At 48.5% G+C, this 22,017-nt stretch overlaps 8 protein-coding genes across 8 annotated transcripts; 5 read left to right on the top strand and 3 right to left on the bottom strand.

The window, feature by feature from the left end:
• Window positions 1-133: 133 nt before the first annotated feature.
• GGS25DRAFT_473570 (uncharacterized protein) lies at window positions 134-1,633 on the bottom strand. Its single transcript, XM_049259550.1, has 2 exons — window positions 825-1,633; window positions 134-729 (listed from the first exon to the last, which is right to left on the bottom strand). Exons 1-2 carry the CDS (start codon window positions 1,590-1,592, stop codon window positions 505-507), a joined length of 993 nt encoding a protein of 330 aa, XP_049119609.1. The 5' UTR covers window positions 1,593-1,633; the 3' UTR covers window positions 134-504.
• A 2,784-nt stretch (window positions 1,634-4,417) lies between these two features.
• On the top strand, window positions 4,418-6,943 carry GGS25DRAFT_473557 (tryptophan permease). The gene is made up of 2 exons (XM_049259549.1): window positions 4,418-5,349; window positions 5,431-6,943. Exons 1-2 carry the CDS (start codon window positions 5,073-5,075, stop codon window positions 6,723-6,725), a joined length of 1,572 nt encoding a protein of 523 aa, XP_049119608.1. The 5' UTR covers window positions 4,418-5,072; the 3' UTR covers window positions 6,726-6,943.
• Window positions 6,944-9,209, top strand: GGS25DRAFT_473555 (uncharacterized protein). The gene is made up of 6 exons (XM_049259548.1): window positions 6,944-7,390; window positions 7,471-7,684; window positions 7,758-7,849; window positions 7,945-8,333; window positions 8,414-8,513; window positions 8,612-9,209. The coding sequence occupies exons 1-6, from the start codon at window positions 7,115-7,117 to the stop codon at window positions 8,828-8,830; spliced, it is 1,290 nt and encodes a 429-aa protein (XP_049119607.1). The 5' UTR covers window positions 6,944-7,114; the 3' UTR covers window positions 8,831-9,209.
• A 392-nt stretch (window positions 9,210-9,601) lies between these two features.
• Window positions 9,602-11,649, top strand: GGS25DRAFT_512715 (glycoside hydrolase family 13 protein; the record flags this gene model as incomplete). The annotated part of the gene is made up of 4 exons (XM_049262811.1): window positions 9,602-9,653; window positions 9,732-9,769; window positions 9,880-10,408; window positions 10,484-11,649. 4 exons carry the CDS (start codon window positions 9,602-9,604, stop codon window positions 11,647-11,649), a joined length of 1,785 nt encoding a protein of 594 aa, XP_049119606.1.
• Window positions 11,650-11,837: 188 nt separating this feature from the next.
• On the bottom strand, window positions 11,838-13,574 carry GGS25DRAFT_103376 (aldo-keto reductase). Its single transcript, XM_049255976.1, has 5 exons — window positions 13,214-13,574; window positions 13,054-13,145; window positions 12,976-12,986; window positions 12,550-12,875; window positions 11,838-12,492 (listed from the first exon to the last, which is right to left on the bottom strand). Exons 2-5 carry the CDS (start codon window positions 13,123-13,125, stop codon window positions 12,026-12,028), a joined length of 876 nt encoding a protein of 291 aa, XP_049119605.1. The 5' UTR covers window positions 13,126-13,145; window positions 13,214-13,574; the 3' UTR covers window positions 11,838-12,025.
• A 45-nt stretch (window positions 13,575-13,619) lies between these two features.
• On the top strand, window positions 13,620-15,401 carry GGS25DRAFT_473534 (uncharacterized protein). The gene is made up of 2 exons (XM_049259547.1): window positions 13,620-14,047; window positions 14,121-15,401. The coding sequence occupies exons 1-2, from the start codon at window positions 13,958-13,960 to the stop codon at window positions 15,264-15,266; spliced, it is 1,236 nt and encodes a 411-aa protein (XP_049119604.1). The 5' UTR covers window positions 13,620-13,957; the 3' UTR covers window positions 15,267-15,401.
• A 491-nt stretch (window positions 15,402-15,892) lies between these two features.
• GGS25DRAFT_473533 (WD40 repeat-like protein) lies at window positions 15,893-20,124 on the top strand. Its single transcript, XM_049259546.1, has 3 exons — window positions 15,893-16,649; window positions 16,716-16,879; window positions 16,941-20,124. The coding sequence occupies exons 1-3, from the start codon at window positions 16,493-16,495 to the stop codon at window positions 19,794-19,796; spliced, it is 3,177 nt and encodes a 1,058-aa protein (XP_049119603.1). The 5' UTR covers window positions 15,893-16,492; the 3' UTR covers window positions 19,797-20,124.
• A 685-nt stretch (window positions 20,125-20,809) lies between these two features.
• GGS25DRAFT_473528 (40S ribosomal protein S14-like protein) lies at window positions 20,810-21,868 on the bottom strand. The gene is made up of 3 exons (XM_049259545.1): window positions 21,696-21,868; window positions 21,371-21,600; window positions 20,810-21,288 (listed from the first exon to the last, which is right to left on the bottom strand). The coding sequence occupies exons 1-3, from the start codon at window positions 21,760-21,762 to the stop codon at window positions 21,133-21,135; spliced, it is 453 nt and encodes a 150-aa protein (XP_049119602.1). The 5' UTR covers window positions 21,763-21,868; the 3' UTR covers window positions 20,810-21,132.
• Between the last annotated feature and the right edge of the window lie 149 nt (window positions 21,869-22,017).

Below are 22,017 nucleotides of genomic sequence, written 5' to 3'. Positions count from 1 at the left end.
TTAGTTAATTGCATAATACTAAATTACTAATATCGTAGCCCCACACGACTAAATAGCTAGACACAATCTACTACTAATAGTAACAGACCTGGAGATATAAACTTTCTTAAGAAGCAAATTTTCAACAATGCGGGCTTAACTCAGTTGGGAGAGTGTCAGACTGAAGATGAACTTCATTCATGAAATCTGAAAGTCGTGTGTTCAATCCACACAGACCGCATCAATTATTCATTTTTGCTTTTTGCTTTTTGTTTTTTCTTTTCTTTTAATTCTTTTTATCTTTTAGGTGCTACTCACTTGTGGCTTAGCCACCTTTGTTTGCTACATCTTCCCTCTCACTCTGTTAGGATGACATGGGAGCCGAGACGTTATTCTCAATTCTACCAACTACAAATATAAAAGATACAAATATAAAAAATATGATATTAAACGATAACTGTGTGTAAGTATGCCAATGGCTAGAAGGGTTGGTGGGTAGGTGAGTAAAGAAGGGCAAGTCCTCAATCAAGGCTTCCATCCTCCTATTCTCGTCCGGAAGAATCCCTCAGGGTCTACACTTTCTGCCACCGTGTGCGCAAACGCTCTGTTCTCAGGACGTAATCTCCCAAAGTAATCTTGCTGATGAAATCCGTAGTTCATAAAGATGGGCAGATATATCTCCGGCAACGTTCCATCCTGCTGCCAACCCAGTACTCGATCCCGTACGCCACCGTACTGTGACACCAAGGTGTTAGTTGTAACCTGTACTCTACCACTTCTTTTATCGACTTCTTTTACTTCTGAAGGGCTGTGTAGGTAGACTCTGAACTTACTGTCTGCTGCAGGATTAGATCCATCTTGTCGTAGTCACCCTGCGGCACAAAGCTATAGTTCATCTCCAGAATGAGTCGATTGCCTGCATCGTCAGCATCGATCAAATCCGGACTTCTCTCCCGTGCCGCCTCCGCAATCCGTTTAGGAAACGGCTGATAAGCGATGGAAGCCACGATCCCTGGTTCGAGCAGCACGGTATCCGTGATGTTCCTCCAGTGCGCGTGGATTCCTTCCATCACTTTGACGCCGTTCTCAGCCGACGGCATCGGGATCGTCTCGGTTCCAATCTGCACCACCGACGCCTTCACGATGACCCAGTTGCTGCCGGCCATGAGACTGGCGTACGTCTGCACCCTGGTGGTGTCCAGCAGGGGACCGGCATCGGTGAAGTTCTTGAAGATCCCCTCCGGAACCACGGCTCCGTCGTAGAAGAGGAAGAGGATCCAAGTATCGATGAGGTCGATGTTGCCGCGCTCCGCTGTGACGATCACCGCAGCTTTGTCGTCGTCGTTGTAGTCCGTAAAGTCCCGGACGGCTTGGAGGAGCTTGGCGTCGGTTTCAGGGGTACGGAGGAAGACGAGGTTGCCGCCGAAGACATCGCCCTGGCGGTATAGCTGCAGGACATACGTCGTCACGATCCCAAAGTTGTTGCCGCCCCCCTTGAGAGCTTTGAACAGATCTGCGTTCTGGGTGGCGGACGCGGTGGCGATGGTACCGTTGGCGAGCACGATTTCATATTCCAGCACCGAGGAAGCTGCCCATCCGTACTGTGCAGACATATAGGAGAGGCCACCCCCCAGCACCAAGCCGCCCACCCCCGTGTTTCCAATCCGGCCCCCTACAAAAGTCCAACCCGTCCCTTGGAGCTCGGCGGATATGCTGTCCAGCCTCTGCCCTGGTCCAACTCGAGCTATGCCGGTCTCCTGGTCCAAGATGACCTGCTTCATCTGCTGGGTTGAGATCAGGGGTCCACCTTGGACACTTGACCAGCCATTGTTGGGGTTGTGCCCGCCGGACTTGATGGCGAAGTTCTCCGCGTTGTTGTTGAGTATCTTCACAACGGCCGCCACCTCGTCGGCATCCTTGGGGAAGATGATACAGGAAGGGAGCATGGAGGAGCAGGAGGTGGACCAGTAGTCCGCTTGCTCGGTGATGTACGATAAGTCCAAGGGGTCCGTCACGTCTATGTTGGACGTGGCCTTGAGAGTGGAGCAGGTGTCAGCCAGAGCTAGCCCCGATAGGAGGGCAGCTGAGGCGAAGAGCCCCCAAGAAGAGACCATCTTGGCTTTCTAGAAGAGGTACCAGGTACTGCGTGTAGCTTTCCTTTGCTTGCCCTTATCTTGTATCGTATCTCGTGACTCGTGTCAACTTCTAGCTGATACCAGAATGATAAAAGGGGGAAAAGAGAGGAGCTTCCATCAAGACTCCAAGTCTGCTGGAGGTCCCCTCCTCTTCTTAATATACCCTCATTTTACGTCCATCAGACAAGAATAGACTAGACCATGTGCCCTAAGACTATGCTTCGAACCGAGATATAGGCATGCAATACGTGCTAGTTATATAGATACCTAATCTTAAGCATGACATATCACACACTACCCCAGGTTTGCATGATTATTGCGAGGGACAGCTACCTACCTAGCCAGGGTGATTGATAGAAACGTCATGTTGAAGTTCAAGTTCAGGTTCTCCAAGGTCTACTACATACCTACTACCTATGTGAGACACCTTTTACCTAGGTTACCTGGCATTGCCCTAGTTTATATCAGAAGCGGGTTATAGATCCGGGTCAGCTTATCATGCTCAGACACGTCGTTGAACTGCGCAAAATACATATAGGTACAGTACCTTACTTTCAAGCTTGGGTTCGCTCTCTTGGGGTGGGTAGTACATACGTATATTAGGTACATACATACCACCGGCCGCATACCTACTATGCAGGCAACTTCAGGTCACTCATCCACAAACTTTGCTCATCCAATAACAGAAGTATACTTGGTGACCACCTATCTATCTACTCATGCCAGTAAGCTGCAACTTGTGGTAGCGAACCAATAGGGAATAGGGAATATAGGAAAGAGAGAGGCGATTTATCACCGGGCTTCCGGGAGCGTTGGACCGTCAAATTAGCAGATGCCGCTACTTACTCTCCACCTTGCCGGCTTTTAGGGCAGTCGGTTACACAGAGTGGATAAGGGGGGGGGGGGGGGGTTAAGGAAAAGGGGGGAGACTTGACAGGAGAAAGAGAGCGAGAGAGAGAGAGAGAGGCTGTAGAAAGAAAGTCGAGTACCTATCTACACATCTACTCACTAGATAATGAATGCTATTAAAAACCTGACGAATTTACCAGAAGATAATAACCGGTCTTGGCCATCTCCATTATTCCACTCTCTTCAGATAAAATCGCTTATTATCGTTTTTATAGGTAGAACAGATCAGTGATCGAGACTATACTTACATAGTACTAACCGTTAGGCTAGTTACATGTAGTAATAAATAGGACTTGTACTAGCTGCTCTGCCAAGATCGATGCCTCGCCTTTCAGCCCAAGGTAGCGCGACTTTATAGGGATACCTATCACAGGAATGCCAGAGTCAGAGTCTGTCAGACATTGCTAACCTAGGTCAGTGACGGCCATCATACGGCAAACCTGCCTAGTGGCCCGTACCGGATGCAGGTGCCAAGTCTGCAGCTAGGTCTGCAAGCTAGCATCATTTCGCGAGTTTACCTACTAGGTGGTAATTAAGAGTGTAGGACCTGTAGGTAGCCTGTGCAGGTATTCAATATCTGGAATGCACGGTTGTGGCGTCAGTTAGGGTTACATTATAGGTAATTAGGTATAGTGTCGCTTGGGGCAATCTATCACTTGTCATTTTACACCAACGACAACTCTGGTATAGCTAGCTAGCTGCGTGTAAGCAGAAGTGTTTGTCCCTCACAGAGTCGAGTCGAGTCTCGAGCCTGCATCTATCTCTGCAGGAATGCAGGATCAGAACGGAACAGAATAGGTATCACAGACCTAATTTCACCTGGACCAGTTCTTCTCCATTTCTGTTATACCTACCTACATAACATAACGTACCTACTCTGTATCGTTCGTGATGTATTGTGTAGTATGAACCATAATTGAGTCTGTTAAGGAAATTGTTAGATGTCTCTACCAAACTCTACCTAGGTCAAGTGGTTGTTATCATATCCCATGACAGAAAGAGAGAGAGCAAGAATGATCAAAAATATTGCCGTAATATTCCGAAACAGAAGCCAAGACCTGCATGCTACCAGCTCGTCTGATCATTCTGACGAGTATAGATATATGCAGGTATAGGTCTGTAATATCTCGTCACATTCTGAGATCTGAGATGAAGAATCACGGTGGCGTTCTGATAACCACTCTTTTCTCCCCTCCCCCCCCCCCTTTTTTTTTTTTTTGTTTTTTTTTTGTTTTAGTGGACGTTGCCGAGATCCCCTTCGGCCCACCATCGTGGAGCCTCATCAGAAACCAGTTATAATCAGAATTGCTACACTGGAGTCTAGACACATATATTGCCAAGGAGACTAGCAGAAAAGCACCGTGACATCATTGCTATTTAGCATCTCGGTTAGAGAACAAACATTGCTTACACCTTAACTATGTGTACTACCTTGACGATAAATATAGCTCCATATATTTGCTGAATTTTCGAGTTTCTCGGTGAAGCCAAGCCTGCCCACCATAGTCCCACCATAGTTATCGAGGACAACAAACTGTTTCATTTGTTTGCCTGGCCTTTAGTTACTACTACTACCTTACTATATAAGATATCTATACCTATCCAAACTGAGATCACATTACTCAATAAGGATCGTGTCGCCTTCACTGACCTGCCCAATTAGGCAGGTCAGTGTATACAACCCGTCCTGTTCTGGCTAGTCCCATGAAACTTTCTTCCTTCCCCAGTCTTCCCCAGTTTCTACCTGTCATTCGTATTGGTGATGGAGCAAAGATGTCTACCGAAGCCTAATAAAAAACAACTAATAATAAAGAAAAAAAAAAACACACAATTCTCACGTGAAATGACGTGCTTCGATATAAGTAAATTTGTCTACTTATCCATTGGTTTATTCGCTGCTTCATAGGCAAGGTAGGAACTGTACCATACCTAGATAATCCATAGAAGATTGGCAATCTGCGATAGAACCTCAACTATAAGCTAACCTACCAGCCTTAGCCAACCAACTAGCCAGCGAAGCCAGGTAGTCAATAGGTCACCAAGCAAAAGATGGAGGTCGACGCGGAAAAGAACGCCCCTGCGTACGCGGCCCACAGCGCCGATCACGCATTGGTTGTGGCCGAGGATAAGCTGCGGCGGTCGCTGTCCCCGCGCCAGGTCCAGATGATCGCCATTGGCGGAACCATCGGGACGGGACTGTTCCTGGGCACCGGCAAGGCATTGGCCACCGGCGGTCCGGCCTCGTTGCTTATATGCTATGCCATCGTCGGAGCCATCGTGTTCGTGACTATGTTGTGTCTCGGCGAGATGGCGGCGTTTGTGCCTGGTGAGAGAAATCCTTGCCTACTACTTAATTAGATACCAAAAAAGAAATTCTGAGCTAACTGAGTTTCTATTTCACCAAAAGTGGCCGGCTCCTTCTGCACCTTCTCAGCCCGCTACGTGGACGACGCCTGGGGCTTCGCGCTGACGTGGAACTACTGGTTCAACGACGCCGTGTCCACGGCCGCCGACCTCGTCGCGCTGCAACTGATCCTCCAGTACTGGACCGACACGTTCCCCTGGTACGCGCTCGGCCTCATCATCTGGTTCCTGCTGATCCTCGCCAACATCATCAACGTGCGCGCGTACGGCGAGGTCGAGTACTGGCTGTGCCTGCTGAAAGTCGTCACCATTGTCATCTTCATCGTGCTAAGCATCGCCGTCAACGTGGGCGGCAACACAACGCACGAGTACATCGGCGGGCGCAACTGGCGCATCGACGGCGCGCCATTCGTCGGCGGCATCGGCGGGTTCGCGAGCGTCTTCGTGACGGCCTCCTTCGCGTACGGCGGCACCGAGTCCATCGCCATCACGGCGGGCGAGACCCGCGACCCGGCGCGCCAGCTGCCGCGCGTCGTCCGCAACGTCTTCTGGCGCATCCTCTTCTTCTACATCCTCTCCGCGCTGATGATCGGCCTCAACGTGCCGTACAACTACCCCGGTCTCAACTCCAAGGAAACCAGCACGTCCCCTTTTACCATCGCGTTCCAGATGGCCGGGTCCAAGGTGGCCGGCTCGTTCGTCAACGCCGTGATATTGACCAGCGTCATCTCGGCCGGCAACCACGCGCTCTTCGCGGGCTCGCGCCTGCTGTACACGCTGTCTGTCAACGGGCACGCGCCGAAAGTATTCGGCCGCCTGACGCGGTTCCAGGTTCCCTGGGTGTCTGTGCTCTTCACGTCCCTCATCTCGGGCCTGCTGTTCGGGGCCTCCTTCATCGGGGCCGGCCAGCTGTGGACATGGCTGCAGAACCTCGTGGGGGTGTCCAATCAGCTGTCCTGGATCAGCATCGGCGTGGCGTCGCTGCGGTTCCGGGCCGGCTTGAGGGCGCAGGGCAAGGAGCACCTACTGCCGTTCAAGAACTGGACGTACCCGGCGGGCCCAATCATTTCGATTGTGCTCAATGTTTTTATCGTACTCGTGCAGGGGTGGAGCTGCTTCAGTCCGAGGTTCAGCGCTGTGGACTTTGTGAGCTACTATGTTGAGCTGCCGGCTTTTGCGCTGATGTTTGTGGTGTGGAAGTTGGTTAAGAAGACAAAGTTTAGGAGAGCGAGTGAGATGGATCTGGTTACGGATGTGTATACCAAAGATGATATGGAGCCGGAGGAGGGAGGATGGTCTGGGAAGGCGAAAAGGATAGGGGGGTGGTTATGTTTTTGATTTTTCTAGGTGAGAAGGAGTAACTAGTACCTAGGTAACCCTACTACATATGTAGGTACAATACTAGGTACAATGTAAGGAAAGTATAGTAACTAGTACCTAGGTACCCCGGCTATTAGAGTATGCACCCCTTTTTTAGGTCGGCAGCTACTAAATTATAGTGGAGTAGAGTAAGAACCCCGACGCCGAAGCCGAGACCGGGCAACATTCATCCAGGTTAATACTTTATTAATACTTTATAATTACTAATGAATACAAGTCTGATCACCTCTTTTTCTTTTCTTTTTTCCTTTTTTTTTTCTTTTTTCTCCCTCTTTTCCTTAAAAAATAAATAAATCATACTATCTTCAATGTACTGGGACTAAAATAAAGTAAACTAAAAAACTACCATGTCCTACGGCTCCGTAAACACCAGTAAAGTCCATACGGACGGCCGGCCAAGCCGCCTAGCTCAGTCGTCGCAAATCGACGACAATGGCCAAAATGTTCAAAACGAAAACGAAAACGAAAACGTAATATCTTCTAGCAGTGAAGAAGTAGATGATCACAGTCCTATAAGTGCCGAGGATGAGGAACGTCAACCCCTTTGGCAGAAACTCAAGGGTTTCTACGAGAGAAATATTGGCCTAGTCTTTGTATTCATGGCCCAGGTGTTTGCATCGCTGGTACGTAAAAAGACTCTGAAGATCCAAAGGATCTAAAGCGTCCAAAGTGACCAGTTTAATGCTAACAAATGACCCCTCAGATGGCCATGACCACCCGTCTCCTTGAGACCGGGTTCGAAGTCAAGTTCCACGCCTTGCAAATCATCTTCGTACGCATGCTTGCTACCGCCTTCTTGGGCTCTCTGTACATGTGGTACAAGAAAGTGCCCGACTTCCCGCTTGGCCGTCGGGACGTGAGAGGGCTCTTGGTTTTGAGAGGACTGGCTGGCTTCACGGGACTCTCTGGCTTATACTGTAAGTGTAGTCTCCTTCTGTATATGTCTGTCTGCATTTCGTAGGAACACTTTGCGCTGACAGTTCCAACCAGATTCGCTCTCATACTTGGATATGTCTGATGCGACGGTCATCACGTTCCTCGTACCGACCATGACTGCGTTCTTATGCTTCGTGGCTTTGAAGGTATGTATACCTACCTTCACATATATATTAGCTCCAATACATGATGAATCACCGTTGATTTTGAATCCCCATCTCTAACCTACCTATCTACTCAGGAACCATTCACAGTCAAAGAGGCCATGGCCGGCCTCCTCGCATTCGTAGGCGTGCTATTCATCGCCCGGCCAACCTTCCTCTTCCCACCTCACAAAGACGAGCAACCAGGCTACGAAGGCACAAACCTGCTCCTGAACATAGACCAGCCCAAAGGCATCGTGCCCTCGGTCCCCGCGACGCCAGCCGAGCGCGCACTCGCCGTTATCCTGGCCGTGATCGGCACCTTCGGCGCAGCTACGGCATACACCACCATCCGCGTCATCGGGAAGCGCACGCACTCGCTCGTCAGCGTCAACTACTTCGCCGTCATCGCCACGATCGGCTCGTTCTTTGTCATCCTGATTCATCCGGACCTACATTTTCAGATACCGCAGAATGTCACGCAATGGTAAGACAAGTCTTTCGTGTCACCTCCCCCCCTTTTTTTTAGTTGTTGAAGGTGATTACTAAGTTAAGACAATTTTGTAGGACTCTATTGGTAGCGATAGGCGTGGCTGGCTTCTTGTTACAGTTTCTTTTAACCGAAGGACTTCAGAGAGAAAAGGCTGGGAGGGCGACGAATCTAATAGTAAGTCCCTCTTTTAGCACCTACAAACTATCTGTCTACTATTCCGTATATATCATCTCATATAACTCCGAGAAATCTAACTATTGGATCTAACCTAGTACACACAAATGGTATTCGCACTCGTTCTCGAGCGCATAGTCTGGGGCACCACGCCTCCCGCGGAAAGTCTTTTCGGCAGTGCCCTGATCATCGGGTCTGCGATCTGGGTTAGCTTGCAGAAGAATAAGCCAGTGGTTAGTACTACTACTAAGCAAAAGGTGGCGGTTGACGAGGAGAGTAGCCCTCTACTAAGGAACGGTGCTTCTGCGGAGGAATGAGAAGACTGCCGGGGTTCAGGAGGTTGGGCAATCCTACAACTGTGCCGATGGGAACAAAATACATACTCGAGGATATCAGCTTATTGAGGTTATATAGAAGAATTCGTGAGATGCAGAGAGAAAGTCAAGAAATAAATAAAGTAATATCGTTTGTTAGAGATAAGTGAGATATATATCCAACCAAACCTGGAAAGCTTCATATAACATGCTTTCATAATGATTCCATAATGATACTGTTTACTCCTTTAACGAGACGTCTCATTGAAGCTACTTGTCGGTCGGGATACGGAAGATGGACGTTTCGCGTAAGAAACTTAAGGGAACTAATTACATGAAACATTCGCAGACAAAAGACACTGATCAGTAATTCGGAACTCCGCGGATATCTGGCGATCAAAAAACTATGTAAGTAGCATGCATGTGTACCTAAGTACCTGAGTGATAACTTGAATACATACTTGAATACTTGAAGACACCCACTTAAAAAGGGGGGGGAGCTGCAGCTGTCCATATAATATGCAGTGCTACATAATATACACTGGACAGCTGTAGCGAACCGTTGTTGTACACGCTGCAAGTACCAATAGTAGCGTAGTGTAAATCTCAACGTCTGCCGATCGACGTCACCCGTGGATTTGAACGAGGGGGAAGAAACATACCAAGTAAACTTTATATACTTGATATATTCAATGTTTCTCTATAGTCTCACTACAGAGCACCAAATAGTAAATAAAGATCGATAAATAAAAAGGGGCACAAATTCATCTCAAGATGGCTGCTGTAGACTCATCTTATTCGACGCCCAAGTGGTGGAAAGAAGCCGGTAAGACAAGACAACAACACCGTGTAGTGCAACTCCTCCTCAAGCTTGAATATAAACTAACCAGGGCCTATTTAACAGTCGTGTATCAAATCTATCCCGCAAGTTTCCAATGCCACGTAAGTTTGGCACCAGACTACCTACTATTTCTATAATGATCCAGCAAGCAACACGAAACTCTTTCATACATGGCATCATGATTAATTCTTAATCAATACGAGGAAAAAAGTCTGGCGTCACTTCAGGATGGGGCACTGTCAAGGGTATCACGTCGCGACTCGACTACCTCAAGTCACTGGGTGTCGACGTAGTATGGTCATCGCCCATACTCAAGTCGCCCCAGGCCGACATGGGCTACGACATCGCCGACTATAAGAAAATCGATGAGCGATACGGTTCACTAGAGGATGTTGACGAGCTGGTCGCCGAGCTTAAGAAGCGAGATATGAAACTCATGATGGATCTGGTGGTCAACCACTCAAGCAACGAGCACCCGTGGTTCCTCGAGAGCCGATCGAGCCTTGATAGTCCCAAGCGCGACTGGTATATCTGGAAGAAGCCGAAGAGCGTCGGCCCAGATGGCTTACCCGAGCCACCGAACAACTGGGCCCAGATCCTGGGCGAGGCTAATTCGGCTTGGACCTACGATGAGAAGACTGCCGAGTTTTATCTCAGCTTGTTCACACCGGAACAGCCCGACCTGAACTGGGAGAACCCAGAGGTGCGAAAAGCAGTCTGGGATGTCATGCATTTCTGGAGTACGTAGAAATACACCGAACAAAGCTAATAACCAAACCTCGCGCAGTGTCTGAACTAACCAATTTTCATGACAGTGAAACGAGGCGCCAGTGGTTTCCGGATGGATGTCATCAACCTAATCTCCAAGGACCCTGAGTATCCCGACGCGGACGTAGTTTTAGGTCCTGGACACAAGTATCAGCCCGGGACTAAGTACTTCGTCAATGGGCCCAAGTTACACGACTACCTTCATGAAATGCATGAAGAGGTGCTAGGCAAGTATGATACCATCACGGTCGGCGAGATGCCCGGCGTCAGTGACGTAAAGGAGGTTATCCGGAGCGTCGGTGCCAACTCGGAAGAACTGAGAATGATATTCATCTTCGACTTGGTCGACATCGACAAGCCGAACGTGAGGATGGCTCTCAAGCCTTGGGATGTCAAAGAGATGAAGTCTATCATTACTAAATGGCAACGGGCCATGATTGAGAATGATGGTTGGAATTCGGTGTTTATCGAAAACCACGACAACCCAAGGTCGGTCTCGCGGTACACCAACGACAGCGATGAATGGCGCACGAAGGGCGCCAAGCTCCTCTCTATCATGCAGACAACACTAGGGGGTACACTCTTCGTCTACCAGGGCGAAGAGATCGGCCTTCGCAATATCCCACCCACCTGGGACATCTCCGAGTTCAAGGACATCGAGACCATCAACTACTGGAAGAAGTGCCTACAGCTGTACTCGGACGACAAGGAGAAGCTTGCCTACGGACGAAAGATCATCGACATGAAAGCGCGTGACCACGCTCGAACGCCGATGCAGTGGAATGCAAAGGATAACGCCGGATTCTGCGACGCAGACACGAAGCCATGGATGCGAGTCGTAGACGATTATAAGACGGTAAACGTCGAGGCCCAGCTGGCAGCAGATGACCCCAACGAACATTCCGTCTGGCAGTTTTGGCAAGAAGCGCTGAAACGCAGGAAAGACCACGCTGACGTATTCGTATATGGCGATTTCCAGGAGTTGGCGGCAGAGCACGCAGATGTCTTTGCCTACGTCCGTACGAGCATCGAGGGCGAACGTTGGCTCGTAATTCTTAACTTCTCGGGGAAGGAGTTGGAGTGGACGGTGCCTCGGGAGTTTGAGGTCGAATCCTGGATCTGCGGTAACTACGGGAAAGGTGTCCCAGATAAGCCGAAGCAGTCAGGTGTACCCCTGAAGCCTTGGGAAGGTGTTGTTGGAAAGTGTCGTTAGACTTGAGATCATGTTATGGTGAAGAACTATAATTGCTTGTAGCTAATAAGCATGGAGTCGGGTCTCCTTCCTCCTCAGGCAGCCCCTAATCTGACATATTAGTCTTACGCACTCGAATATTCCAAGGCTGTCATATTTCGTTAGTGATAACAGGCATATATATGCTGACTATACTCAACACATAAATATACTTGTCGTTCAAGACACTGGGTAAATTAAAAACGACACTCAAAGACCTGGCAAATACCAGTAGGTGGAATCATACAGGTATAGGATCTGGATATCTCCATTAGTATTGCTTGACGTATAGATAGCGCTCTAATTCAAGGTGAAGCAGAATCATGCCACCCTTGCCCATTTTATTTTTCAGAGAAACTTAGTCGTCCAGACCGGCTTTAACGGGATCCCAGCACACAGGAGCATACTCGTTAGTCTCCAGCTGCTCCAAATCCTCCTTAGAGATCTCAAAGTCGAAGATAGCAGCGTTCTCCCTAATCCTGGAAGGTGTGACACTCTTGGGAAGCAAAACGTAGCCTTTCTGCAAGCTCCATCGGAGCAAGATTTGGGCCTCAGTCTTGCCGTACTTCTGGGCCAGACTCACCAGAGCCTTCTCTCCGAATCGTTCTCCACGCACAACGGGAGCGTATGCCTCAACGGCGATGTTGCGCTTAGTACACCATTGGACAATGTCGTTACGGGGGCACCACGGATGGACTTCCCACTGGCCGACCGAGATGACTCCACCTTTACCTTTGCCGCCACGTTCTGCCTCAAGCTCCGCAATATGCTTCTCTAGCTCGTCCAAGTGATGGATGCCGTAGTTGCTAATCCCAATACTACGAACTGGCGCACCGTTAGTCGTTAAGTACCTAGATTACGCTAGGTTAGAACAGTACTGACTCTTGCCTTCCTCGACGGCTTCGACGAGTGCCTTCCAACTGTCCTTCCGAGCTTTCGATCCACCGTACGGCGCATGAATGAGCATGAGATCGATGTAGTCTAGGCCCGAGGTTTTCAGGCTTGTCTCGATCTGTTGCTTGGTCTTTTCGTAGCCTATTTCCTTGGGTGGAATCTTGGACGTGAAAAAGATTTCAGATCGTGGAAGTTTGCTGGATCGCATGGCATCACCGCAACCGGCTTCATTCCGGTATGCAGCGGCCGAATCGATGTGGCGGTAGCCAGCCTTGAAAGCTTCCAGGCAGCATTTTTCGGTCACTTCTAACGGACTAAAAGAAGATAATTGAATTAGATAAGGGTATCTGTTACTGGCATGCTGACTAGGTGCCCAGATAGATGTGGGACTTGGGTAGACAACACAAGACTCACGTTTGGTATACCTATGCGGCGTTAACTTGGTTACTTGGGAAGGGATTAGTACCTAGGTGTTTTACGTGGAATGCTTACTCCAAATCCTAGCCGAGGGATCTCATAGCCGCTGTTAAGCTTGACAGTAGAGTTGAGGGTATAGGTCGTCATGGTTCTATGACGAGGATAGCAATAAACAGGTTAGTTGCTTAGCCTTGCGTGAGTTCCCCTCACAGAACAATTATAATTGCCTGCTTACCTGTTACTTTTCGCTGTTGCGAAAGGGAATGCTGTTAGTTTGCTAGTAAATGCTGGGCGTAATTTCGAAGAGACTCGAGAGAACATGAGGGCATATACGTAATAGATGGAAGCAAAAGTTCTTTATAGAATGCAACTTGAAAGTATTAATAACTTGAAACGATATTTATAACTTGGCCGATTATAAAGCATGTACTAAACCCGTCAACGGCATTACCTAGTTTTATCTCCGGTTTGGAAAAATGGAATTAGTTGGAAATATTTCCATTATGACCTGGATATCCTTTCTGAAGCTTAAATAGTATGCAAGGGCTGCATTGTACTACCCCCTGATGGCCATGACTTGATCTGATAAAAAAAAAGTACGCCGTACTATTTCCATTAGCTCCGTCGTTTACAATACGATACGTCGATACATATTTGTTAAAGTGGGGGGCGGGGTAGAGGGGCAACCTGAATTGTAAATATCGCATTTTCGTTAAGCTTTCAGCTAATAAGAGCGGCGCTTTATTTGCTTATTTGCTTATTTGCTTATTTGCTTATTTGTTTCCAAGGCTGTTTCCTTAGTTTCTACCGACAACAACAACAACTTCAATATTTCAAGAATCATAGACTGTATGATACCTGCCTATATAACTTAGATTCTCAGAGTGAACCCATCTATAACACATTAGCGCAAAGTTGTAATATTAGATACAAATCGATCCATTGTAACAGCAAGCACGAGCTTCATCATCTATCAAATATGCAGCTTGTTGGATCCAAGGCGTCGCAACGCCTAGATGAAATAGGCGAAGGAAGTGTCACTCTACTTCCCGTTGAACCAGAGGACATGGTGAGTCTCAATCATCGCACTCCATCCTAATACATACTAGGTACCTATTCATCTAACTTCAAGTGTTACCAAGTGGCACGCGAATAATTTAATAGGCCCCGAAGATATCGTCAAAGCGCATGCGATCCGAAAAGTGACAACGGAATCAAAGACTGGTAGCACCCAGTCAGAAAGAGTACACACGGACCTTACCATACGCGTCACCTCCACCTTCTTTGATCCGGGCTCGTCGCAACTGCATGTCTCTGGCACCGTCATCGTCGAGAACAGTTGGGTCAACCTTGGCCAATACCATACCCTTGATCTCGAGCTCAACCGCACCTTCACCCTATGGAAGAAATATGGCTGGGATTCGGTGGCAAAAGAAACCCTCTCAGACGCGCTGAAGCAGGACAAGGACGGTGCTGTGGCTGCTGTCGTGATGCAAGAAGGCGTCGCAAACATATGTCTCATCACCGAATATCGCACCATACTCAAGCAGAGAGTGGAGAGCACGATACCCAAGAAGAGATCAAGTAGTTCTGAACAAGATTCAGGGATGAGACGGTTCTTCGAGAAGACTTTGACCACACTGGTTCGCAGCATAGACTTCTCCATGCCCCGGCCACTTTTATTGGCCAGTCCTGGCTTTGTCGCAGGAGAGTTCAAAAAGTACATATCTACAGAAGGTAGCCGAAAAGCCGATAAATCTATGATGACAATGGCCAAGGAAGCGAAGGTAGTACACTCGAGTTCTGGCTACTTGCACAGCCTGAACGAGATCCTCAAAAGTCCCGAGGTCATGGCGACAATGAAACACATGAAATTCTCTAAGGAGACAAGGATTATGGACGACTTCTTTGAAAAGATACGAAACGACGACGGCCGCGCGTGGTACGGTACGGGGCCGGTTGAGAAGGCGGTCCGGGAGGGTGCTGTAGGCCGGGGAGGGGGTGTCTTGATGATCAACAACTCGCTATTCCGAAGTATGGACATTAAAACAAGAAGGAGATACGTGGCGATGGTTGATAAAGTGAAGGCAGATGGAGGAGAGGCAAGGATACTAAGTAGCGATCACGAAAGCGGGCAGCGACTAGATGCGTTAGGGGGTATAGCAGCTATATTGACATATCCCATGTTAGATCTAGATGATGATGATGGGGATGGGGATGGGGATGGAAATGAGAATAGGGCAAATGAAGGCGGGGAGGGTGACACGGGAGAGGACACGATAATATGAAACAAATATTAACTAGAGACTGGATATCTATCATTCTTTTTTCCCTCATGACTTTTGGGTCAAAGATAAGTATGGCCTTGTGTGATGTTCATGTGGTTCGTTGGAGTCTTGGAGTCTTGGAGTCTTGGAGTCTTGCCAATGCACTGGGTTAGCTACACTGGGTGACTGGGTACCAGGGTAGGTAGGTACCTATATTTACCATGGTATCAATTTTATCAATTTCAATGTTGATAAGTAGTTAATTGACGGATTGAATTAATTCAATGTTCTAACGCCGCTAGGCTCCTAGGCTACTAGGCTACCAATAAATTCCTATTGGAGCGCTGTGATATTTCAATGACGTATGTTCCCAATAAGATGACCTGCATGAATGTATAATAAAAGAATCTGCGTCATGATGCCCTATTAGGCTTTCAACGTTGAATCAACGGTGGATTTAATATTCTACGTAAAGGTTCAAGGTTACTGTACATAGTTACATAGTTACAGAGGGTAAGGTTTGAAGTGGTTCATTTTAAACGCTCCGTATCATCAAAGTTCAACCGTTCGTTGTCTCGATCGAGGTCATGCCATTTCCTCCATTCATCTATTTCCTTCCATGCATGTGCATGATATCCATGGTCCATGGTCCACGGTCCACGGATCCATGCATTACCCAACTGAGACTAATTGAGGGTATTTAATAGATTATAGTACAGAATACTACAGATTAATAGATTAATCTACCAGATCTAACCACATGCAACACATGCAATTATTTGCAAAGCAGGAAGTCTTCGCATTTACTTATTTATTTATTTATTCATTTAATAAGAATTCCTGCTCTTCTAAAGAAGCAGAGTCCAGACTCCAGACTCCAGTAGCCGGAATGTCCATATTAATATATATTATAATACTTGTATAATACTTGAATCTATACCTACCTAAATAGCAGTCTCGTTACTCATAGTTATGTGATTGAGATACATATTGAAATCTTCCAAAGTCGCATTACCACTAATTCTCTTAGATCTTCTTCTAAAGCCGGATGTTACGGAGTTGCAAACCAGCCCAACTCATCAACTCGGTTGCGCAAGATCCTGACATACGTCGACACACCTTGACACACACACCCCCCCTAACGACTTATCACTTTAGATTCGTTTGCAAGCCTTTTTTTCATTCGTCCAACCTGCGTGAACTCAAGCCACATACCAATGACCTCGGTCGTAGCCAGATAATGGAAGATGTCGACATCTCCATCGGCCGCAGAGGTCGCGCGTCCTCACCAAGGTGATTTGCCATCCACTCTTACGAATGCGCATGCGAACTTGAAGATAAATCCAAATCAACCCGAATCGCCTCGTGAACTAGGACGATCGCCTAACTCTTCCGACGATCCAAGTAAGACTTCACAGACTCTAAAGAATCCACATTACCTTCCTTCTCTTTTGCTAACCCTCCAACTAGGCAGCAACACCACACTGCTAGGTACCGCCAAGAAAAGTGGCGCAAGATTATCGCGAAGAGATACAGGAGGAAAGGATGCGAAGGACAAAAAAGACACGGAAAATGCTAACGGGCGGCCTGGCCCGCAGGTCGCATCCCCCCTAGCAATCGATCCTTTAACCCACGTGCGTACTATGCTTCCCTCAAAGTTTATACTAGCAAGGCTGACCTGTCTATCCATCCTAGCATATCTTTTCGCGGACTAATACCGAGCGTTCCATCGCCTCGAGGTTTCGCAACCCCGTCCGGCCCGATAGCCCTGCCAACGAGGCCCTTCCTCGTCCTTCCTCCGACCTATCTTCCAGACAGGTGGCTGCCCAGCCAGATATATCTAGAGACAAGAGGTATAGCTCGAATTCGAATCCGAGGGAGAATGGAGTGGCCTCACGGATGCTCGCGAATAAGAAGGGCGGGTTCCTTAGTCGTCTGAGTATGATCGGTGGCAAGAAAAAGGAAGAGGGGATCCCAGATGACGAATCCGAGCTTAGCGAATTACGAACGGAGGGCGCAAATGCTGTTGTCTTCTCTTCTGCCATCGGTGCGGGAGGGTACATCCCTCACCATAAAGAGCCTCCCAGATATATTAGGGTCCGAGCGCAGAACAAGAAGGTCAAGGAGTTCAACCGCATGTTTCTGGCTCAGGAGCTAGTAGGCACGCAACGGCCAGCTCAAGACGATGAGACGAAAACCACTAGCGGCACCACCGAATCCCATGTATCTAGTAAGGAGGATTCGGAGGGTGGTCCGATCTGGGCTGTCGAGTTTAGTAAAGATGGTAGATACATGGCTACCGGTGGTCGAGATCGAGTTGTGCGCATATGGGCAGTTCTCGCAACACAGGAAGACCGCAAAGCGTACGCCGAGGAAGAGAAGGCCACGAACGACAAGGAACAGCACCTAAGTGCGCCAGTCTTCCGTGCCAAACCAATCCGCGAGTTTGTTGGTCACACGGGTGAGATTCTGGATCTTAGTTGGAGCAAAAACAACTTTCTTCTCTCGTCTTCGATGGACAAGACTGTTCGTCTGTGGCATATCAGCCGACAGGAATGCTTGTGCACGTTCAAGCACAAGGACTTCGTTACCTCTATCGCATTCCACCCTCGTGACGATCGGTTCTTTTTGGCCGGATCGCTCGATTCTTACCTACGATTATGGAGTATTCCCGACAAGGCCGTTGCATATTCAAGCCAGCTGTCGGATTTTATCACCGCAGTCGCCTTCTCCCCTGATGGCAAAACTGCCCTGGCCGGATGTATTAATGGTCTCTGTATGTTTTACGAGACCGAGGGGCTAAAGTACCTTGCGCAGATCCACGTGCGATCGTCGCGGGGCAAGAACGCCAAGGGGAGCAAGATAACTGGTATCGAAATGATGAGATTTCCTCCCAACGCCCCCGATGGCATTCTCAAGGTTCTCATTACCTCGAATGACTCTCGCATCAGAATATACGATTTTTCGGAAAAGAATCTTGATTTAAAGTTGAAGGGTCATGAAAATGCCTGTAGCCAAATCAGGGCGACGTTTAGTGACGACGGCAGTTATATTATATGTGGAAGTGAAGACAAGCGAGCGTTCATATGGTCCACTAGCCCAAGGCTCGCTGAGAACAAGGAGAAGAGGCCTTGCGAATACTTTGAGGCTCACTCCCATATTGTAACCGGGGCTATTTTTGCGCCGACGACGACGAGACAGTTACTTCAAACTTCCGAGGATCCCATATTCACCCTTTGTAACCCTCCGCCTATAACGTTGCTCAGCAAAGAAGAATCTGCAGTGAATCCAGTGAATCAGACGGTAGAATCTCAAGATGTGCAGTCGGAAGCTTCATCCAAACTCAAGAGGCCTGACGAATCTCCTGGGTTTATTTCCCGTTCTACCCACTACGATGGTAATATTGTCATCACTACAGACCACGCAGGCTTGATTAAAATCTTCCGCCAAGATTGCGCCTTCGTCAAGCGTCGACACGACAATTGGGACACAGCATCAACCTTCTCTAGGAAATTAGGAAGAGATGGGCTTCTTGGTCGCAGCGGTAGCATAGTCACGAAGATCAGCACCGGCAGTCGAGATCCACATTCTCGTCGCGGCTCACTCACACAGCCCATCCAGGCTGTATTCCAAGCCAACTCGGATAGAATAAATACATGGCGACATGGAGTGGAAGGACATCCTGGACGACCGGTTTCTATCTCCATATCCACGCCTGCTCGTAGCGAGCGGTCATTGTCTCCGAGCAAGGCAGCTCGCACGCCTGTGAATCCTGCCTCGGAAGCAAGAAGACAACCCTACACGCACTCATCCATGGTACAAAGCCCTGCAAGTCCTACCGCCAGTCTACAGACCAACAAGACCAACGACCGTTCGGGCTTGCGAGAACCTACACTGCCACCAACGCCGAGCTTTTCATTCCGCCCCATGGACGAAGAGGAAGACGATCTGCGCCTAGATCCCGCCGGTGCAAGCTACGCGTTCTGGAACCTGAACAAATGGCGCAACGTCAGTCAGCAGCGAAGCATCGGGAACCCACCGAGGGGGATATCCCCGGGGCCAAAAAGTCCTTTGCACAACCGATCTGCGAGCGCGGCACCAGCCTCCGGTAACCAAACCGTGAAAGATGCCCGGCGAAGAACTGTAGGAAGCGGGAGTCTATTAGGACTCGGAGAAGGAGCTAAATCGCGCGATCATGCAACAACAACGGCAGAAGAATCCGAGCGCCGAAGAAGAAGCGTACCAGCAGAGGCGGTGTTGTTATCGTCCTCTCCATCTCCTCCCCCCGAACACAAATTCAAACACAAACACAATGGCAGCGACAGCCGTCTCCTACCTCCCTCCCGACCCATCGCCTCCCGCATGGACTCCTTCGGCAGTCGCCTCAGCCGGCTCAGCTCCGAAGTCGCCACGAGCGAGGAACAGGATGACGACGACGAAGGCGAAGACATGCAGTGCCCCGCGTGCGGTCACCGGACGTTCAGGGCGAAGAAGATGGCGGGGAAGCAGAAGCTGCTGTGTGGGAAGTGTGGGAGGGCTGTTGATTCGTGACATCTAACATGACATCTAATACACACACACACACACGCGCACACACACACATATATATATACATATATATATATAACCTTCGGAAAGAAGATATAGGGAAGATATAATGAAAACGAATAGGCTGGACAGGACAGGACAGGGGCTGGGTTACGTATATGCATGGATGGAATGAATTTAATGGAGAAACGAATTTAATATCGGAGTTAGGTAGTTGGTTTATATAGGGGAAAGGGTGGTCGGCAGCAGTGATTTCTTTTCTTTTCTTCATCAAAGAAAAAAGAGCGTTTGGAGTTGAAAAGGGGGGTTGGGGGTTGGGGGTTTACCTAGGGGGTTAAGGGGAGTTCAGATTCTTGGTATATATGGATAACTATATACAAACTACCTACCTAGTATAACAGTATAACCAGGACATAAGGCGGCGATACCAAAAACTCAACTATCAACATCAACGTCAGCAGTTTCTTGTTTCTGTCTGTCTGTCCGTTTTTTGTGAACGCTTTCTTTCTAAGATGATCTTTCTGGCTTCGTTGTTGATGCCATGTGTATGTAGTTGACGAGGTCTCGCTGCATATTGTGTTCGTATGAAGCTATATAGGTAACTCCTAGGCAGAATAGATGATAGTACCTTGTTAGTAGTGGGCGTGTTAGTTTCTCGTATTCTAGTAAAACCTATGAACCTCATCGGGGAGAGGGATGCCCTATGGCGTATATGCTAGATATCCGGTAGATAAGTAGGTAGGTACTAATGGAGCCACCGTGATAGGTTGGCAGGTGAGCTGAATGCCATGCACTGTACTGTACCTACCTGGGCTAGGAAAACCTATTCAGGGTCGATCATTGAAGACGGTTACTTACCGCGAGCTGTTGTAGGGAACCTATGTAGGACCTCCTATATCCGCCACGGCCCTACACATTACACACGATGCTAGCCGAACGGTGGACCAGCCACACCCGTAACTGAGTCTCTCTACAACTACGCTTCTAAACATGCCTAGCACCAGGGACTAATTCAATTACTCTTAGTGTTCTTCATTACTTCAATACTCTCATTCTCCTAAGCGACAAGCAAGCACAACTCGTCAATGTAGCATGGGGGAAACATGGGAGGGGGCAAAGAATCGTCGTCATGATTCCGCAGTGACCAGCAGCAAGGTACTTAGCAGACTAACTCTCTTATTTGTCTACTTAAAAAAGGGGGTTCCAAATAATGGATGGAGACCAGGCAACAATGAAGCCGTTCTCCCCGTACTTTTTCTTTCCCATGCCCAATGCCTTCGCCTTCACGTGCAGAAGAGGTACCAGGTACCAGGTAATGGTACTGAACGATACAATACGCTCATAGACGACGACCACGGCGACCACCCTTTCTGCGGGTGCTGTCGGACGGGGTAGGGGTGACATCCTCGATGCGACCGATCTTCATGCCGGAACGGGCGAGGGCGCGGAGAGCCGACTGGGCACCGGGGCCGGGTGTCTTGGTGCCATTGCCACCCTACATATCATCTGTTAGTCTTCTGCCACCAAAGAGTCTTTTGTTTCAAGACTGAGCGCTTGGGGGGTAGGGATATATTTACAGTGGCGCGGATCTTGATGTGCAAGCTGTTGATGCCGAGCTCCTTGCAGCGAGCAGCAACGTCCTGGGCAGCCAACATGGCAGCGTAGGGAGAAGATTCGTCACGGTCGGCCTTGACTTTCATGCCACCAGTGACACGGCATAGGGTTTCGCGTCCACTGAGATCGGTAACGTGAACGAAAGTGTCGTTGAAGCTGGCAAAGATGCGGGCGACGCCGAAAACGAGCTCGCCTATAATCAAAATCACCAGGTTAGTCAACGACAACACCAATTATACAATTATATTAGACAATTATACAATTGTACAGATAATTAGAGAATCTTACCATCTCGGGCCTGAGGACCCAGGGAGATGTTCTCCTGAACGCGGGGGGTCTTCTGCTTGGGAGGCATGGTGATAATGGCAACGCGTTCTTTGGTCGTGGATGAAGTTTCGCAAGTTGAGTTGTTCGAAATGTCGAAATTTCACAGACGAAGAAATTCAAATTGATGGAAAATGTGGGATGTAAGAGGCGGTGAGAGCCGGCATATCGCTTTAGCTTGAACTTGGCTTGGCAGCCCTGGCTAAGTTTAGGTGGGGTCATTATGGAGAAAGCCCTAAATGGGGGGTCATTAATGCTCACAACGAGGAGTTTGCTGACTAACCCG

This window comes from Hypoxylon fragiforme (assembly GCF_022984875.1).
Source record: "Hypoxylon fragiforme strain CBS 206.31 chromosome Unknown GGS25scaffold_2, whole genome shotgun sequence".
NCBI classification, from domain to species: domain Eukaryota; kingdom Fungi; phylum Ascomycota; class Sordariomycetes; order Xylariales; family Hypoxylaceae; genus Hypoxylon; species Hypoxylon fragiforme.
This window is presented reverse-complemented; position numbering and strand designations above follow the sequence as displayed.

What these genes read in the sequence shown, in the direction of transcription:
- GGS25DRAFT_473557 (XM_049259549.1), top strand. Translation starts at nt 5,073, where the DNA reads ATGGAGGTCGACGCGGAAAAGAACGCCCCTGCGTACGCGGCCCACAGC. An exon ending in GATGGCGGCGTTTGTGCCTG is followed by an intron (nt 5,350 to 5,430) that starts GTGAGAGAAATC and finishes TTTCACCAAAAG; the next exon opens with TGGCCGGCTCCTTCTGCACC.
- GGS25DRAFT_473528 (XM_049259545.1), bottom strand. Translation starts at nt 21,762, where the DNA reads ATGCCTCCCAAGCAGAAGACCCCCCGCGTTCAGGAGAACATCTCCCTG. An exon ending in GGGTCCTCAGGCCCGAGATG is followed by an intron (nt 21,601 to 21,695) that starts GTAAGATTCTCT and finishes TTTTGATTATAG; the next exon opens with GCGAGCTCGTTTTCGGCGTC. An exon ending in ACATCAAGATCCGCGCCACT is followed by an intron (nt 21,289 to 21,370) that starts GTAAATATATCC and finishes GATGATATGTAG; the next exon opens with GGTGGCAATGGCACCAAGAC.
- GGS25DRAFT_473533 (XM_049259546.1), top strand. Translation starts at nt 16,493, where the DNA reads ATGTCGACATCTCCATCGGCCGCAGAGGTCGCGCGTCCTCACCAAGGT. An exon ending in TAACTCTTCCGACGATCCAA is followed by an intron (nt 16,650 to 16,715) that starts GTAAGACTTCAC and finishes CCCTCCAACTAG; the next exon opens with GCAGCAACACCACACTGCTA. An exon ending in CAATCGATCCTTTAACCCAC is followed by an intron (nt 16,880 to 16,940) that starts GTGCGTACTATG and finishes TATCCATCCTAG; the next exon opens with CATATCTTTTCGCGGACTAA.
- GGS25DRAFT_473570 (XM_049259550.1), bottom strand. Translation starts at nt 1,592, where the DNA reads ATGTCTGCACAGTACGGATGGGCAGCTTCCTCGGTGCTGGAATATGAA. An exon ending in ACGACAAGATGGATCTAATC is followed by an intron (nt 730 to 824) that starts CTGCAGCAGACA and finishes GTTACAACTAAC; the next exon opens with ACCTTGGTGTCACAGTACGG.
- GGS25DRAFT_473555 (XM_049259548.1), top strand. Translation starts at nt 7,115, where the DNA reads ATGTCCTACGGCTCCGTAAACACCAGTAAAGTCCATACGGACGGCCGG. An exon ending in TATGCTTCGTGGCTTTGAAG is followed by an intron (nt 7,850 to 7,944) that starts GTATGTATACCT and finishes CTATCTACTCAG; the next exon opens with GAACCATTCACAGTCAAAGA. An exon ending in GGAGGGCGACGAATCTAATA is followed by an intron (nt 8,514 to 8,611) that starts GTAAGTCCCTCT and finishes GATCTAACCTAG; the next exon opens with TACACACAAATGGTATTCGC.
- GGS25DRAFT_473534 (XM_049259547.1), top strand. Translation starts at nt 13,958, where the DNA reads ATGCAGCTTGTTGGATCCAAGGCGTCGCAACGCCTAGATGAAATAGGC. An exon ending in CCGTTGAACCAGAGGACATG is followed by an intron (nt 14,048 to 14,120) that starts GTGAGTCTCAAT and finishes AGTGTTACCAAG; the next exon opens with TGGCACGCGAATAATTTAAT.
- GGS25DRAFT_103376 (XM_049255976.1), bottom strand. Translation starts at nt 13,125, where the DNA reads ATGACGACCTATACCCTCAACTCTACTGTCAAGCTTAACAGCGGCTAT. An exon ending in AGCCGTCGAGGAAGGCAAGA is followed by an intron (nt 12,493 to 12,549) that starts GTCAGTACTGTT and finishes ACGGTGCGCCAG; the next exon opens with TTCGTAGTATTGGGATTAGC.